Source organism: Danio rerio, chromosome 11 (genome assembly GCF_049306965.1).
Source record: "Danio rerio strain Tuebingen ecotype United States chromosome 11, GRCz12tu, whole genome shotgun sequence".
NCBI lineage: Eukaryota > Metazoa > Chordata > Actinopteri > Cypriniformes > Danionidae > Danio > Danio rerio.
This window is the reverse complement of record NC_133186.1, coordinates 1,835,001-1,851,347: the sequence shown is the minus strand read 5'-3', so window position 1 is coordinate 1,851,347 and position 16,347 is coordinate 1,835,001. Positions and strand designations below refer to the sequence as shown.

General features: G+C 41.7%; 1 protein-coding gene across 11 annotated transcripts in view; it reads right to left on the bottom strand.

Moving 5' to 3' along the window:
* The window catches only part of lrp1aa (low density lipoprotein receptor-related protein 1Aa), a 225,922-nt gene that overhangs the window by 68,377 nt on the left and 141,198 nt on the right, over positions 1-16,347 (bottom strand). For all 11 annotated transcript variants that reach the window (XM_073916187.1, XM_073916185.1, XM_073916186.1 and 8 more), the window contains 9 exons: positions 15,355-15,486; positions 15,129-15,263; positions 14,925-15,054; positions 14,702-14,828; positions 12,529-12,680; positions 11,809-11,933; positions 9,799-10,173; positions 4,890-5,079; positions 26-230 (listed from right to left, as the gene is read on the bottom strand). In XM_073916187.1, coding sequence (XP_073772288.1) covers positions 26-230; positions 4,890-5,079; positions 9,799-10,173; positions 11,809-11,933; positions 12,529-12,680; positions 14,702-14,828; positions 14,925-15,054; positions 15,129-15,263; positions 15,355-15,486 — 1,571 coding nt within the window. The remainder of the gene's footprint in view (positions 1-25; positions 231-4,889; positions 5,080-9,798; positions 10,174-11,808; positions 11,934-12,528; positions 12,681-14,701; positions 14,829-14,924; positions 15,055-15,128; positions 15,264-15,354; positions 15,487-16,347) is intronic.

Genomic DNA, 16,347 nt, shown 5'->3' with positions numbered 1-16,347 from the left:
TTCTCTCTTGTAAACTGTAACTCACGTATCGGTGTGTGCCGTCGTACTCGCAGCGCTCGATCTTATCCAGCGTAGCATCAGAGAAATACAGTTTCTCTGCGCGGTGGTCGATGGCGAGGCCGTTGGGAGTGCGGATTTCACTGCCGATGATCACGATCACATTGGAGCCAGACAGCTGAGCGCGCATGATACTGGGAGACTGTTCATTCCAGTTAGTCCAGAACATCAGGCTGAAACAGAAGAGGAATGGCAAACTCTGAGTGCACCTGCGATTACCATCCTGAATAGGCAAGGGATGATAACCGGTATCAAGGTTTATCATGGTTTGGAAAAGTCAAGGTTTTAAAACAGCTCACACACTTTCATGAACAGCAGATTCAAGGACTCTTTAAAGCAGAGGTGGGCAAACTATGGCCCGCGGGCCATATGCGGCCTGCTGAACACTTTCATCCGGCCCGCGAGGGAGTTTTTAAAATGCTGCTCCTGAGTAAAGCCGCCTTTCCACTGCACACGACAAAAGACAAGCGACAGACTGGAAGTCATTCATTTCCAGTGGAGAGCAGTCCGGGAGCTGCGTTGAGTTTCGATCATCTCCGTATGCGGAAAATTCGGATCTGAATTGAGCTGCGGATCTGTTGAAATATTTGAACTCCTGCGACTAGACCGCATGCGACCTGCCGACCGGATATGATGTATTCCAGTGTTGTCCAAGCAGGTCTGTGCGCGCGAGATGAGAAATAGGAGTTTATTTTGGTTATTTTTTGAATTATAAAAAGTCTATATTAAAAAAAAACATTTCTGTTCATAAAAGTAAGTAAGAAAGTAATAAAAATATATATTTTTTATGTTGTCTCCACATTCACGCCAATATTTTAGCGGTCTATGAGTTTCTAGTAGGGATGTAACGGTATCAGAATTTCACGGTACGGTAATACCTCGGTATGAATGTCACGGTACGGTATTTATTGAATCATTTACAGGAAAAACAAAACTTATGAAAATACTCCAAAAAAGTGCCAAAAGTGTCAATGACATACAAATCAGCCATCTATCTGTAAGCTTTAAAACAGGAACTTCAATTTTAATAACAAAAAAATATTAAACAATGTAAAAAATAAAGTTTCAATTTAGTATTGTTGAAAACTCATCACATTCAACATTTAATCACTCACTCACTTAGATAGAGATGGGTTATAAGGAAAATTATCATATAAATATAATCTGGTAAAAGCTGGTATCTCTGGGCATTTACAATGTCCCCTGCAACAGAAAAACCCCTCTCATTTGGGACTGAGGTTTCTGGGACAGAGAGATATGACTTGGCCCAGGTTGACAGCAGTGGGTAACGTTGTGCATTGTCTTTTCCCCACTTGAGAGGACAAACCATGAGTGAGATAGAGGTCTCATGTCTGCATCAATCTGAACAGTGTGCTGTGTCACACCCTCCGTCCCGCCCTTCAGTAGGTGCGCGACAACACCGCTCTTGAGTATGCGCTCAACCCCCCCTCCCCGCTTAACAGTACGCGCGCGACAACACAGCTGATCAGAACGCGCGCAACAACACTGCTATTCAGTGTGCGCGCGACAACACAGCTGATCAGAACGCCCGCGACAACACAGCTGATCAGAACGCGCGCGACAACACAGCTGATCGGAACGCGCGCGACAACACAGCTGATCGGAACGCGCGCGACAACACAGCTGATCAGAACGCGCGCGACAACACAGCTGATCGGAACGCGCGCGACAACACAGCTGATCAGTACGTGCGCGACAACACAGCTGATCGGAACGCGCGCGACAACACAGCTGATCGGAACGCGCGCGACAACACAGCTGATCAGAACGCGCACGACAACACAGCTGATCGGAACGCGCGCGACAACACAGCTGATCAGTACGTGCGCGACAACACAGCTGATCAGTACGCGCGCGACAACACAGCTGATCGGAACGCGCGCGACAACACAGCTGATCAGAACGCGCGCGACAACACAGCTGATCAGAACGCGCGCGACAACACAGCTGATCGGAACGCGCGCGACAACACAGCTGATCGGAACGCGCGCGACAACACAGCTGATCGGAACGCGCGCGACAACACAGCTGATCGGAACGCGCGCGACAACACAGCTGATCGGAACGCGCGCGACAACACAGCTGATCGGAACGCGCGCGACAACACAGCTGATCGGAACGCGCGCGACAACACAGCTGATCGGAACGCGCGCGACAACACAGCTGATCGGAACGCGCGCGACAACACAGCTGATCGGAACGCGCGCGACAACACAGCTGATCAGAACCCGCGCGACAACACAGCTGATCAGAACGCGCGCGACAACACAGCTGATCAGAACGCGCGCGACAACACAGCTGATCAGAACCCGCGCGACAACACAGCTGATCAGAACGCGCGCGACAACACAGCTGATCAGAACGCGCGCGACAACACAGCTGATCAGAACGCGCGCGACAACACTGCTATTCAGTACGCGTGCGGCGACAACACCCGCTTCAGGTTCGATCATTTCCAGCTCTTTTTCATCCCCGCTTCTAGCAGCACACTCCATTTCCGCATTACTGTATCTGTAGCGACAACAGACCGCAAGGGATGATGGCCGAGCCTGGGCTGATGGGAATTGTAGTTTCTGCTACCTCCCATTCGCTTCATTCGCCTGAGCAAATTTTCTCAGAAGACCTATAGTTTTACCGAGTCATGCGACTACGGTAATATCGAAAAAAATTAATATTGCGGTATGACGGTATTTACAATACCATTACATCCCTTGTTTCTAGTATTCATTCATCCATTAAACTATGAAAACGCTCAGAGAATAAAAGCTATTTCTTTTGCAGTTCTTTACTTCGGACACCGTGAGAATCAGCTTCTCCCCCGTGGTGCACGACAACACTGAAAATACTGTGCGGCTGCCACAAGGGGGCGTATTCCGACAGTCGTGTCTAATTGTCGTGTGCAGTGGAAAGACGGCTTAACGGTTTGGTTCAGAATTAGTAAATTAGTGATGCAATTACAAGTTAACGCCATGTGATGGCAGTATAGCACACGGTACAGTTAGAGCAACCAGTAGAATTAGAGCACACTCTCGGGCTGCGTCCGAAACCGCCTACTACTCAGTAGGTACTGCATTTGAATTTAAACGTACTACTCGGCCGTTAGAAAAGTATGTTCTATACAGTATAAATGTGAAAAGTATGAATGGAATTCGGACGTACTACATCCGCCATTTTGTCATGGTCACGTGACCTACGTGCGTCAGTTGCGTCGCTTTACTTCCATTCATGAATTTGCTCGCGGGGCATCATGGGATAGCGCAGCATGCATGGGATGCGCACTCCGGAATCTCGCCGGAAGTAGTAAGTCATCCGGGTACTTTTCGCATACTGATTTTCGAATTCTATGAATTCGCACATACTACTCGGCTCGCATACTGATTTTCGGACGCAGCCTCGGATATTAAAATGCACTCAACCGTTAATGACTGAAAATGTATCAGGCTGATCACACCCAACACGCTTTATAAGAAGCGCCTCTCTTAACTGGTTTACTAACGGCGGTGGTTTTGCGCGCTATGTGCCCTGCGCGCCTCGCGTTTTAACCGCCTGCTGCCGCTCGCGTTTTTGCCGTAGCAGACTCCAGACTTTGACACCCTTACGAAGAGAGGGGACCAGGCTCATTGTTCACATTAGCACACTCATAATAACATGACTTGGAATAACAAAGACTAAGATTCTTCTCCCGTTTTATCTTATAGTTTTATAATGATTGATATGAGCATACAAGCTTAAATGAGACTGTCGTGAATTTGACTCAAATCATATAATATTTGCTGGTTAAATGTGTGAATTTTTGTCATAGAACATATTTTCCATGCATACATCCACTTTAAAAAGTTATTTTATTAAAGATTTGTTGCTTCATCATGTTGTATGATGATTGATCTGTATATTTTAAAATCAGTGCAAATTAGATTATTGTAAATCTGACTGAATAGTAATTTTTAAGAATTATTATTAATGTGTTAATATGAGATTTTTTCTATCAGGCAATATCTTTTCTATTCTCCACTGTACAAAATTATTACATTATTATTATTATATTATATAAAGGATTATTTTATTGTTTTATGATGATTCATAAGTAAGCATAAATAATTAAATTTACTTAAATTTGACTTTATAATATAATAAAAAATCAGTTTTGTGTTAATGTGACATGTTTCTGTCTGATATTACATGTTTCATGCATACTGCCACTATAAATAAAAGTTATTTTGTTGAAGGATTTGACATGTGGCGCTTTTACTTGGTTTGCAAAACTTGATGTGGCCCTTCGGGTCTAAAAAGTTTGCCCACAACTGCTTTAAAGCATCATTCATTTTTAATCCAACCCCACTGTAATTCATGCCCAAGCATATGTAGTGGCATGAAAGTCTTTTAACACAGGCTCATTGTGGATATGTACCCCTGTCTATATTTCTGGAGAGCATGAATTATGTAGCCAGAGGTACGTCTGGCTGCATTTCGTCTGTAAAACGAATTCTATGGGGCGGTATGGCACCGCCGGCGGCTTCTGTTCAATTTACTTACCAGCTGAACGCTTACTTCTGTATGGACGTGTTTGCTCAGTAGCTCACACATTACCCTTACTCCCAATGCTTAACTAATGATGACTTAATTATTGGCAAATGCTTAATAAATGATTCATAGTGTGTATGTAGTATAAAGTGTTACCATAAAGGCTTCAGTAACTCAACTTCATCCAGTTGTGTGACCTAATCTAAAGTGAAGTGATTTTTGGTGCTCTGCAAATCCCTCATACCACTTTTGTCTGTAGTAAAATGAAGAAAATCTGTGCAAGATCTCACTTCTGACACTCATCCAGGACGAAGGCTCGTGGATGGTCGTCTCCTGACATGGTGACCACAGTGTCCCGGTCGAAGGCGCCCCAGCGGCTCTGGTCCACCGTGTGTCTGCTGATGGTGGAGGTGGTGTAACTGGTCCAATATAAAGTGTCCCAGGCCCTGTGGTACGCCAGACCCTCCACTGAGCCCACATCTGCATACACACACACACACACATACATTATAACACTGCAATTTTGTCTTCTAATACAAGCAGTCAGATGTATGAACGGGACATTTCATTGTATATACATAGAAAGTAAGCTTCATATAAGCTTAAAAACTGAGTGAAACTGTTGTAATCTCACTAAGAAAATTGTGGCCAATCAAAAGCAGCCTGGGTGATCCCGTGTGCAACATAACAGTCAGTGTTTTGTTATGATTGGTCTGTTTTTCAGCGGTATTTTACAGGAAACAATAGTATTTGAGGCTCAGGGTATGTCATTTTTCATATACTGAACTATTAATATTCATCTATGCAGTGAAAATGGCATATTTGATGATACAGAACAGCTCCTATGGTCAACAAAAAATGTTAACGTTGTCCTTTCTGTTGACTAGAATGAATCAATGGACTGATATTAAAGTGATAGTTCACCCAAAAATAAAATTCACTCACTATTTACGGTTCCATAAGGGGCTAAAAAACTTAATATGAGTTTCTTTCTTCTACTGAACACTAGAGAAGATCATTTGAAGAATGATGGATACCTGTAACCATTGACTTACATTATAGCAAAAGCTAATACTATGGAAGTCAATGGTTACAGCATAGGTGTCAAACTCAATTCCTGGAGGGCAGCAACTCTGGGCAGTTTTGCTCCAACCCTGATCAAACACAGCTCATCCAAATAATCGAGGTGTCCGAGACTCTTTTGAAAACCTCGATTATTCACCGGGATTTTACAGCAAACAATAGTATTTGAGGCTCAGTGTATGTCATTTCCATGTACTGAACTCGTATTATTCATCTATGCAGTAAAAATGGCACATAAGATGATATAGAATGGCTCCTATGGTCAACAAAAAAATGTTAACGTTGTCCTTTCTGTTGACTAGAATGAATCAATGGACTGATATTAAAGTGATAGTTCACCCAAAAATAAAATTCACTCACTATTTACGGTTCCATAAGGGGCTAAAAAAACTTTATATGAGTTTCTTTCTTCTACTGAACACTAAAGAAGATCATTTGAAGAATGATGGATACCTGTAACCATTGACTTACATAATAGGAAAAGCTAATACTATGGAAGTAAATAGTTACAGCATAGGTGTCAAACTCAATTCCTGGAGCGCCACAGCTCTGGGCAGTTTTGCTCAAACCCTGATCAAGCACAAACTAATGAAGGAGTTCATGACTCTTTTGAACAGCTCGATTATTCACCGGGATTTTACAGGAAACAATAGTATTTGAGGCTCAGTGTATGTCATTTCCATGTACTGAACTCGTATTATTCATCTATGCAGTAAAAATGGCACATAAGGTGATATAGAATGGCACCTATGGTCAACAAAAAATGTTAACGTTGTCCTTTCTGTTGACTAGAATAAATCAATGGACTGATATTAAAGTGATAGTTCAACCAAAAATATAATTTACTCACTATTTACGGTTCCATAAGGATGAGCTTGTAAAAAACTTTATATGAGTTTCTTTCTTCTATTGAACACTAAAGAAGATCATTTGAAGAATGATGGATACCAGTAACCATTGACTTACATAATAGGAAAAGCTAATACTATGGTTACAGGTTTCCAACATTCTTCAAAATATCTTCAATTGTGTTCAACAGAAAAAAGAAAGCCATATGGAATTTCTTGAGGGTGTGTAAATAGTGTGCACATATTCATTTTTGTGTGAACTAACCCTTTTTATAAGTGTGAATCGACATGTGAATAAAAGCTTTGTGTGGTACACAAAACTTGCTCACCGTGTTTACAAGCAACATCTAAATATGTTTGTTCGTCTAGAGTTACTTTTATCTGGACAAACCCACCATGAAAAACAAAAGGGGGAAAGAGATATGACAGCAAGTGATTCACTGTTTGTTTGTTATTTGATTTCCACAGCCGGTTCAGAGACGCAGGAACTCAAATGTGTTTTCTGTTGCTAGATTTACTCCTGGCTTTAATTACATAACCGGTTCAGAGCCAGTGTAATGAAAACCACATGCTGAGAATAAACAGTCCGAGCTTTAAAAGACAAAATGAAGGAATGGTGGAAAAGACTAAAAGCCCAAAGATGAAGAAAAATGCAAAAAGTCATTCGTTTAAGATGAAATGAAAACATGCCTTTTCTAGATTCTCTTAACTCGCTCAGATATCACAGTGGTTTTTTACAGATATTTTTGTGCTTTCGTGTTCTGCATGATTAAAGATAATAAAGAAAAAACATCCTGATGATATTTCCCTAAAAAACTGTCTCATAAAATGTATTTTGATGTAAACATACAAAGACTTTTATTGATAATAAACGTTTAATAATTACAGTAGTACTAGTACTACATTTATGGTTTCTGCAACCTAAAAAAGCCACTTATTGTGCAAATACATACATTTACTTCTTATTTCTAGAGTTAAAATAGTCAACAATGTACATAAATCATACAGATGTATATATTCATGTTATTTTGTCTTCTTTATATTTAATCTACATCACTACTCATTTATTTAAAGGGACAGATCAGCCAAACATTTAAATTCTGTCATCATTTACTTTATTCAAACCTTTATTAGTTTCTTTCTTCTGTCAAACACAAATGAAGATGTTTTGAAAAATGTTGAAAACCGGTAACCATTGCCTTCCAGAGTATTTGGATTTCCTAGTATGGAAGTCAATGGTTACCGGTTTTCAGCTTTCTTTAAAATTTTCTCTCAATTGAAGAAAGAAGCTCATAAAGGTTTGAAACCACTTGAGGGAGAGTAAACAGTGAGTAAATGTTAATTTTTGGGTGAACTGTCCCTTTAAATGTCTTTTCTGTTCTGTTGATATGTATTCTGATCCAAAATGATCTAAACTAATGATGTAAATTCAGTAAATCAGCCTTTTCTTATACTTTACGGTCTTTCTGGAGTAAATAAATACCATGTTTCTACATTTGGGGTTTCACACTATAGACTTTTTAACACCTTTAACAATGTATAATTTCCTTACGATTTATTTTGGAAATGTACTTGCCATTTAAGAGTGAAAACTCTGTTTATTTTACCAATTTTTGGAGCAAATATATAGATAAATATTTAGTATACAATTGCTACAAAATTTTCGGAAATTATTTAGTTCATATGATTGTTTTACACAGCATATGCCCTTCCAGCTGCAACCCAGCACTGGGAAATACCCATACACACTCATTCACACACATGGCCAATTTAGTTTATTCAATTCCCCCATAACGCATGTGTTTGGACTGTGGGGGAAACCGGAGCACCCGGAGGAAACCCACGGCGACACGGGGAGAACATGCAAACTCCACACAGAAATGCCTTCTTGCTGTGAGGACACAATGCCAACCACTGAGCAATCATGCAGCCCTGCTACTAAAAAGTAAAATCAAATATAAAATCTTCGTACAGGGCGAGACGTTCTAAATGAAATCAATAAAACCCAAACACTATTGTTCAGAAGGCACATGGAGTAGATGAAGCTGAAGTGAGTCTGGTTTTGATTGTCGTTTCAGACTTTTCCACTCAGAAAGCCAACATTCTTCTCAGGAGGCATTCTGGTGGAGAGCGTGCAATTATGGTCATTATTCTCCATTCATATGGTGTTTGTGGCAACAGGAGAATACTCTGTGGAAGAATACTTCATTGTGCTGTTAGAGGAGAGTCGGTTGGCTGTTTAGATCGTACTGCACTCATTTGGGCAACTCCTAAATTTCTACAGCTCCCCTATATATATTATAGGTAGGCATAGATTATTTTTTAAATCTAGATTAATCTCACTGTAGTCTTGTAATTAATCTAGATTAAAATGGCTCATCTGAATTCTGTCTAAGGCATTCAGAATGTGTGTGCTATACAAATAATGACTAAAAGTAAGTCTCTGAGAACGGGTTTCTCAAGCCAGGTGGCGCATTAGACCAGGGGCTCATCTCCTGTTTCCAAAATGCATCACAAACTGCTTGAGAAACTGTTCTAGTGTGATAATTGGTGATGAAAATAAATGATGTTCAATAAGATGTGCTTGTGTTTACGAACTGTTCATTTAGTTAAATCGCGCAATAATAATCTCGCAGCACATTAACGCCAATAACGGCCCACCACTAATATTTATATACAGATATCCCCAATTCAGAATAAAACAATCAATCTACAGCTGTAAAAGCACCCTTAGAGGATTATAAGGCCAATCACAATTCTATTTTTGAACAACGACAGGAATCTCCATACACAGACAGAAGTATTTTCACATTTTCACTTTTTTTTAGAGACAACATTAGTCCTGTTTTGAATCTGCCATTATGCTGATGCTTTACTAAAATTTTGAGAATTTTTTGGGAGGTATGAACTGGCCCTTTAACCATTAAAAGTTGGTGATTAGAGTGGAAAACATTGACTATCTGTCAAATGCCTTTGTGTCAGCATAGTGGCAGATTCAAGAACTATGCTAACGAGGGAGAGATGGTCACTAGTGGGCGGGGCTTTCCCCCTCTGATGACACATAGAAAGGGATAATGTCAATCAAAGTGTTTCTGCTCTGTTTTTATCAAGGTTGATTTAAAAAATATATAATTAATACAATTTTACCACTGGAAGCTGATTATATTCATAAGCTCTTCTCACACTACGGTGTTTAACCCTCTTATAAAAGTAATTTTTGCATAATAGCTCTCCTTTAAAGCATCAAATCTTAAAGAACACAACTTACTCTCCACTACAGTCTTGCGGTCGGAGCCGTCGTCATTGATCTGCTGGATGTTTCCGAAGTGAATATCACTGAAAAAGATGCGGTTTGCTCCTTTTCCGCCTCCTCCGCGATAGTCGAAAGTGAGGGCGATCACGTTTTTCATATGTTCAGGGTCCTCGAAGGGTTTGATAGGAGCGTTGAGGTTGTTTTCATCTGATAAGTGCACACTCTTTAGGATGGTGCGCTCCGAGTACAGCAGGTATCCGTCGTAATCTCTGCAGCTCTGGCCGTCCTCCGCCAGCATCCCGTGAGCACACGCACACGTCCGCTGACCGTTCCCTCGGTATAGACACAACTGCTGACAGCCTCCGTTATTAATCTTGCAGATATTAGTGCCTGCACAGAAAAGAGGATGACATGAACATCACTGTAAAACATGCTGGGTCAAAAAAACTCGATTTGTGTTGGGGCAACATGAAGGAATTAAGTTAACTTGTTCGTTTATAACAAATTTAGGTGGATTGAACATAAAGCAATTAAGTCGTCCACCCCAAAAAAAATCTAAAATCGTGTTGTTTCAGGTCCTTTTACATATTCTTGATTTATTAGATTATTATAAGTCATTATTATTATTAGAATTATTACCTCCTGTAATTTCTTTTAGCAATGTTTGTTTTTGAATGGTCTTGCTGAATTAGCCTAACTTGCCTAATTAACAACCTAGGCTCATTCTGAAAACATACATTCTGTATACCCCTATATACATTTCTGGAGAGCGCCAAATATGTCCCAGAAGGTGCGTTTTTGCTGTTTTCTTTTCGCAAATCCTCCAGAGACTGCTGTGTATTCATTGTCAGATCTCAAATTTCTCTCACGAGTGCCATTCACGCCTGCTGTTCTCACGTAAATCCACCAGAGGCTGCTGTCAACGGACTGACTGACCAACCGATCTCCCTGCTCACCGCCTTCCCTAAACCCAGTCAATTGTGTTTTCAAAAGCACAGATTGACCGGCCCACCACCTTCCTTAAACCCAACCAATAGTGTTTTCAAAAGCACCGATTCACCACCCACCACCTTCCCTAAACCCAACTAACAGTGTTTTCAAAAACACCAATTGACTCGCCCACCCCCTTCCCTAAACCCAACCAATTGTGTTTTCAAAAACACCAATTGACTCGCCCACCCCCTTCCCTTAACCCAACCAATAGGGTTTTTAAAAGCACCGATTGACCCGCCCACTTCCTTCCCTAAACCCAACCAATTGTGTTTTCAAAAGCACAGATTCACCACCCACTGCCTTCCTTAAACCCAACCGACAGTGTTTTCAAAAGCACAGATTGACCTGCCCACCACCTTCCCTAAATCCAACTGATAGTGTTTTTTAAAGCACCGATTGATCCGCCCACCTCCTTCCCTAAACCCAACCAATAGTGTTTTCTAAAGCACAGATTGACCCGCCCACCGCCTTCCCTAAACCCAACCAATAGTGTTTTCTAAAGCACCGATTGACCCGCCCACCGCCTTCCCTGAACCCAACCAATGGTGTTTTCAAAAGCACCGATTGACCCGCCCACTTCCTTCCCTAAACCCAACCAATAGTGTTTTCTAAAGCACCGATTGACCCGCCCACCCCTTCCCTAAACCCAACCAATGGTGTTTTCAAAAGCACCGATTGACCCGCCCACCACCTTCCCTAAACCCAATGGACAAGCGGACCCAAGCGGTCAGCGGTCAGCTGGTAAGTGTGAAAAGGAACGCCGTCATACCGCCTAGTGTCGTACGTTTAAAAGATGAAAAGCAGCCACACATACTTTTGGCTACATAATTTGCATTCTCCAGAAGTGTATATAGGGCTACGTTTTCAGAATGAGCCCATGTTGATAATGTGTGTTAACCAATCAAAATACACAATGCACCAATGCAGAGGAGAATAAAATGAATGACGTCCCTATTTTAAACAGTACTGATGCAGACCAGAGTTGTGTTCCAGCACAGTGCTGTAAGATACACTCATCAGACAAACACTCACCTTGCTGTCTTGCTCTGTTGAACACCTTGATGTCTTTGAGCTGGACGCCGATGCCTGTCCTCAGACTGACTGATTCTGTGGAGTTGTCTTTACTGCCACGCTTGATTGAGCCATTGGCATGAGTCCTAAAGACAGAGGAAACACCATGATGTCAACTGTACACATCTACAGTTACATACAAGACGTTTAATATTAAAGTCCGCATGAACCGGAAGCTGCGACAGTTTTTTTTTTTTCGTATTGTGAAGCAGTTCCTAGAGTAATGGAATTTTAAATGAGACAACAGTGGGCGTGGCTTGTTTTTCTCTAATGCGAGCTGATTGGATGTCGTAAAGTGGGCGTGTCATTCGGAAATATTAAGAAAAGGGTTTGAGGAGAGTTATTACAACCTAACAGACAACCGACTCCTCACCATTTCTGTTTGTTGACTGACAGCTAAAGGGGCGTGGTTAAGTATGTTAGCCACGCCCAATACCTCAGACAGACCTAATCTGGGAATTGAACTAAAAAACAAACAGGAAGTGTATTTGCAGATTTACATTAAAGATAACAAGAGCACTCTATTATTATTGTCTTAATAACATGCGCAGATGAATTGTTCAGCACAAAACTAGCGATGTGAGCTAACAAAACCACTATGGCTAGTTTTGATTTCGTCTGTACTTTAAATGTTCAGTGGTGTGGATGTGTGATGTGTGCATTACTGTGAAAGGTACTGACCGGTCGCTCCAGTAGATGTAGTTCTCGAACACAGACACAGAGAACATGTCCATGTTGTTGCTAGACAGCACCACCTCTCTGTTCTCGCCCGTCTCCAGATTAATGCGCTCGATCTTATCTGTGCGAGCATCACACCAATACAGCAACCCATCCTGCAGGACACACACACACCATCATCATCATCATCATCAGTGCTGGGTAGGTTACCTTTAAAGGGCACCTATGATGAAAATCAACTTGTGTAAACTGTTTGAGCCACCGTGTCGCTCATCATACTAGTTAATTGACAGTATTTTATTGTATAGAAAACAGATTTTCACGCAATTTTCATTCTTTATTGACCCCAAAAAAGCTTCATGCTTCATAAATCCAACCCAGGCTCATTCTGAAAACATAGTCCAGCGGATGTTTCTGGAGACCGCGAAATACGTCCTGGGAGGTACATATTTGTGCAGTTTTTGTTTTCGTGAATCCGCGAGAGGCCGCTGTGTGCGCTTTTTCGTATCTCGAACGTCTCTGGCGAGTGCCGATCGCGCCCGCGCTGTTCTCGCGTCAACCCACCAGAGGCCGCTGTCTGACTGACCGAATGATTGACTGCGCGACCGGCCAATCGGCCTACCCATCCTCCTCCTTCCCTAAACCCAACCAGTTTTACCGATTGACCTGCCCGCTCACTTCCCTAAACCCGAGCAACAATTTAGAAAAGCCGTCTAGAAAAAGAAAAGCCCTCGTCTGTTTTTTTTAACACTTTTTCGGATATACCACGTTCTCACCCTGTTATGATGAACTCGTTCGCTTTATTTTTTGGATTCTGTTTTTGTCTTACCTGATTTCCGGAACCGCTCTTCCTCGGACTCGAACCCGGATGCCTTTGTCAACTCCTCCTCTATGCATCTGAAGTCCGCCGACACACACGATGAGCTGACCGAACAAACTGATTGCAGCGGGAATGCCCTCCACACGGAGGTAAGCGGTCAGCCGGCAAGCACGAAAGGGAACGGCGTCACACCGCTCCGTAGTGTTCACTTAGGCCATGTCCACACTAATGTGTTTTCATTTGAAAACGCATATTTTTGTCTCCGTTTTGCCCTTCCATTCACACTGAGACGCGTTTTTAGGAAACAAAAACGTTTCTTTTTGAAAACGCTCTCCAAAGTGGATAAATTTGAAAACGCCTTTTTCGTGTCGTAGTGTAGACTGTGAAAACGGAGTCTTTCGAAAACGATGACGCGTTTTTTGTCATGTGACACTCAGTCATGTTACTAATTCGTTTACTTTATTTTCGTTGTGATTATGATTTTAGTGATGTCGTCCTTACTGTGAGGGTAAGCAGCGTCATCAGCAGGATACTGTTCTTTAAAGCGGTCCAGTATATCGGCGTATTTGTTTTGGCACGTCTCCCAGTCTACATTTTCACTCTCTTTTGCAACTTTGTATTCATGTGTTACTCGAAGCAGCAACTCTACTTCATTGTCAGTCCATTTAAAAAACTCTGTGATTTTCTGTGACATTTTGCCGCAACGTTTCAAAGAGCCGGAAAGAAAATAAACGTCAGGCAGAAATGACGCGTGACGAAGCGTCTTACGTTTCACGCACGCGCAGTACAGGTTGAAAGCATTGGTAGTCGTTTCAGTGTGTATGACAAAGTTTTGGAAAACGAATAGAAACGACAGTGTGGACGTGAAGCGTTTTTAGAGGAAAACTCCGTTTTCAAATTTATCCGGATTAGTGTAGACATGGCCTTAAAAAAGTGAAATGCAGCCATACGTACCTCCCGGGATGTATTTCGCGGTCTCCAGAAACTTCCACGGGACAACATTTTCAGAATGACCTTGGGTTGCATAAATCCTTGTTTACAGATGAACGCATGAGCGTCAGCAGGATTTATGTGTGATCTCTGCTGCTTATTTTGACTGTGCAAGCACTTATTATCACTCAATTTGCATAAAAACCAACACAAATCTGTCATGAGAGCCTAAAAGCATTGAATGTAATCACCATGCAGTCTTATAATTCAAGATATGAAATGATCGGCTTTATGATAGCGTCGAGTGATCCCACACAAGCAGGAGTGCTGTGTAATATTGACTTTATACAAAAGTTCACCACACCAGAAGTTCATAGTAAACAAGTTAACTTTTAGAGGAAGTGTGTGTAAGTGTGTGAGGTTTACCTGGTAGTCTATAGAGATGCCGTTTGGCCAGCTGATGCTGACATTGACCAGCACTGCTCTGCCGGATCCATCCAGACGAGAGCGCTCAATACGGGGATACTGACCCCACTCTGTCCAGAACAGATACCTGCACACACACAAATTACTCACTCACACCCTCTACAATGACATATACACACACACACACACACACACACACACGCACAAACACCAATACACTCACCCTCTCTCAGGATGGACAGTGATGGCTCGTGGTTTGTCCAGGCCTTGAGAAATGACCACATATCTGAAGGAGCCATTGAGTCGAGCCACCTCGATCACATCGAAGCCCTGATCCGTCCAGTAGATGTTTCCTGCACACACCACAATTTGCTGATCAGAAGTGCGTGCGTGTGTATATGTGTGTGTCTGTGTGCGTGAGACTCACCAGCGATCCAGTCCACAGCGATGCCCTCCACGCGGCCAATGCCATTGGTAATGATGTCTTCTCTCCACGTCTGATCTCTCTTTGCTCTGCTGATGGTGCTCAAACCCATGTCCACCCAGTAGATGGTGTCATTATCTGCATCACAACACAAACACAAGTCAATTCAAGATTATTTGTATAGCGCTTTTCACAATAATGATTGTTTTAAAGCCTAGTTGAGACTCACCTGCATGGAAATCAATGCCGACGGCGAGTGAAGTTCCTGACACGGGTACAAGAGCATCAGACTTATCGGCAGGATCCAGCGGGATTCCTCGAATACCCTCATGAACAGAGTACAGCAGGAACGAGCCCACACCTGAAACACAACCAGCACAATCCCCTCAAATCAATCACCTCAATAAACAATGATCTTCAATCAACAACAAACACTTCAGATCAATGACAGCCTTATTAAATCAATAACAATCAGCTGAAATCAACATAACCGTCACCTGAAATCAACACAACCGTCACCTGAAATCAACTACAATCGTCTGAAATCAACATCAAACAACACAAATCCTTGACAGGCATATTAAATCAACAACAATCACCTCAAATCAACAACAATCATCTGAAATCAACAAAACCATTACCTGAAATGAACAACAATCATCTGAAATCAACAGCAAACACCTCAAATCAATGACTGTGCTATTAGATCAATAACTATCAGCTGAAATCAACACAACCGTCACCTGAAATCAACACAACCATCACCTGAAATCAACTACAATCATTTGCAATCAAAAACAAACACCACAAATCATTGACAGGCATATTAAATCAACAACAATCACCTCAAATCAACAACAATCATCTGAAATCAACAAAACCATCACCTGAAATGATCAACAATCATCTGAAATCAACAGCAAACACCTCAAATCAATGACTGTGCTATTAGATCAATAACAATCAGCTGAAATCAACACAACCGTCACCTGAAATCAACACAACCATCACCTGAAATCAACTACAATCATTTGCAATCAAAAACAAACACCACAAATCATTGACAGGCATATTAAATCAACAACAATCACCTCAAATCAACAACAATCATCTGAAATCAACAAAACCATCACTTGAAATGAACAACAATCATCTGAAATCAACAGCAAACACCTCAGATCAATGACTGTGCTATTAAATCAATAACAATCAGCTGAAATCA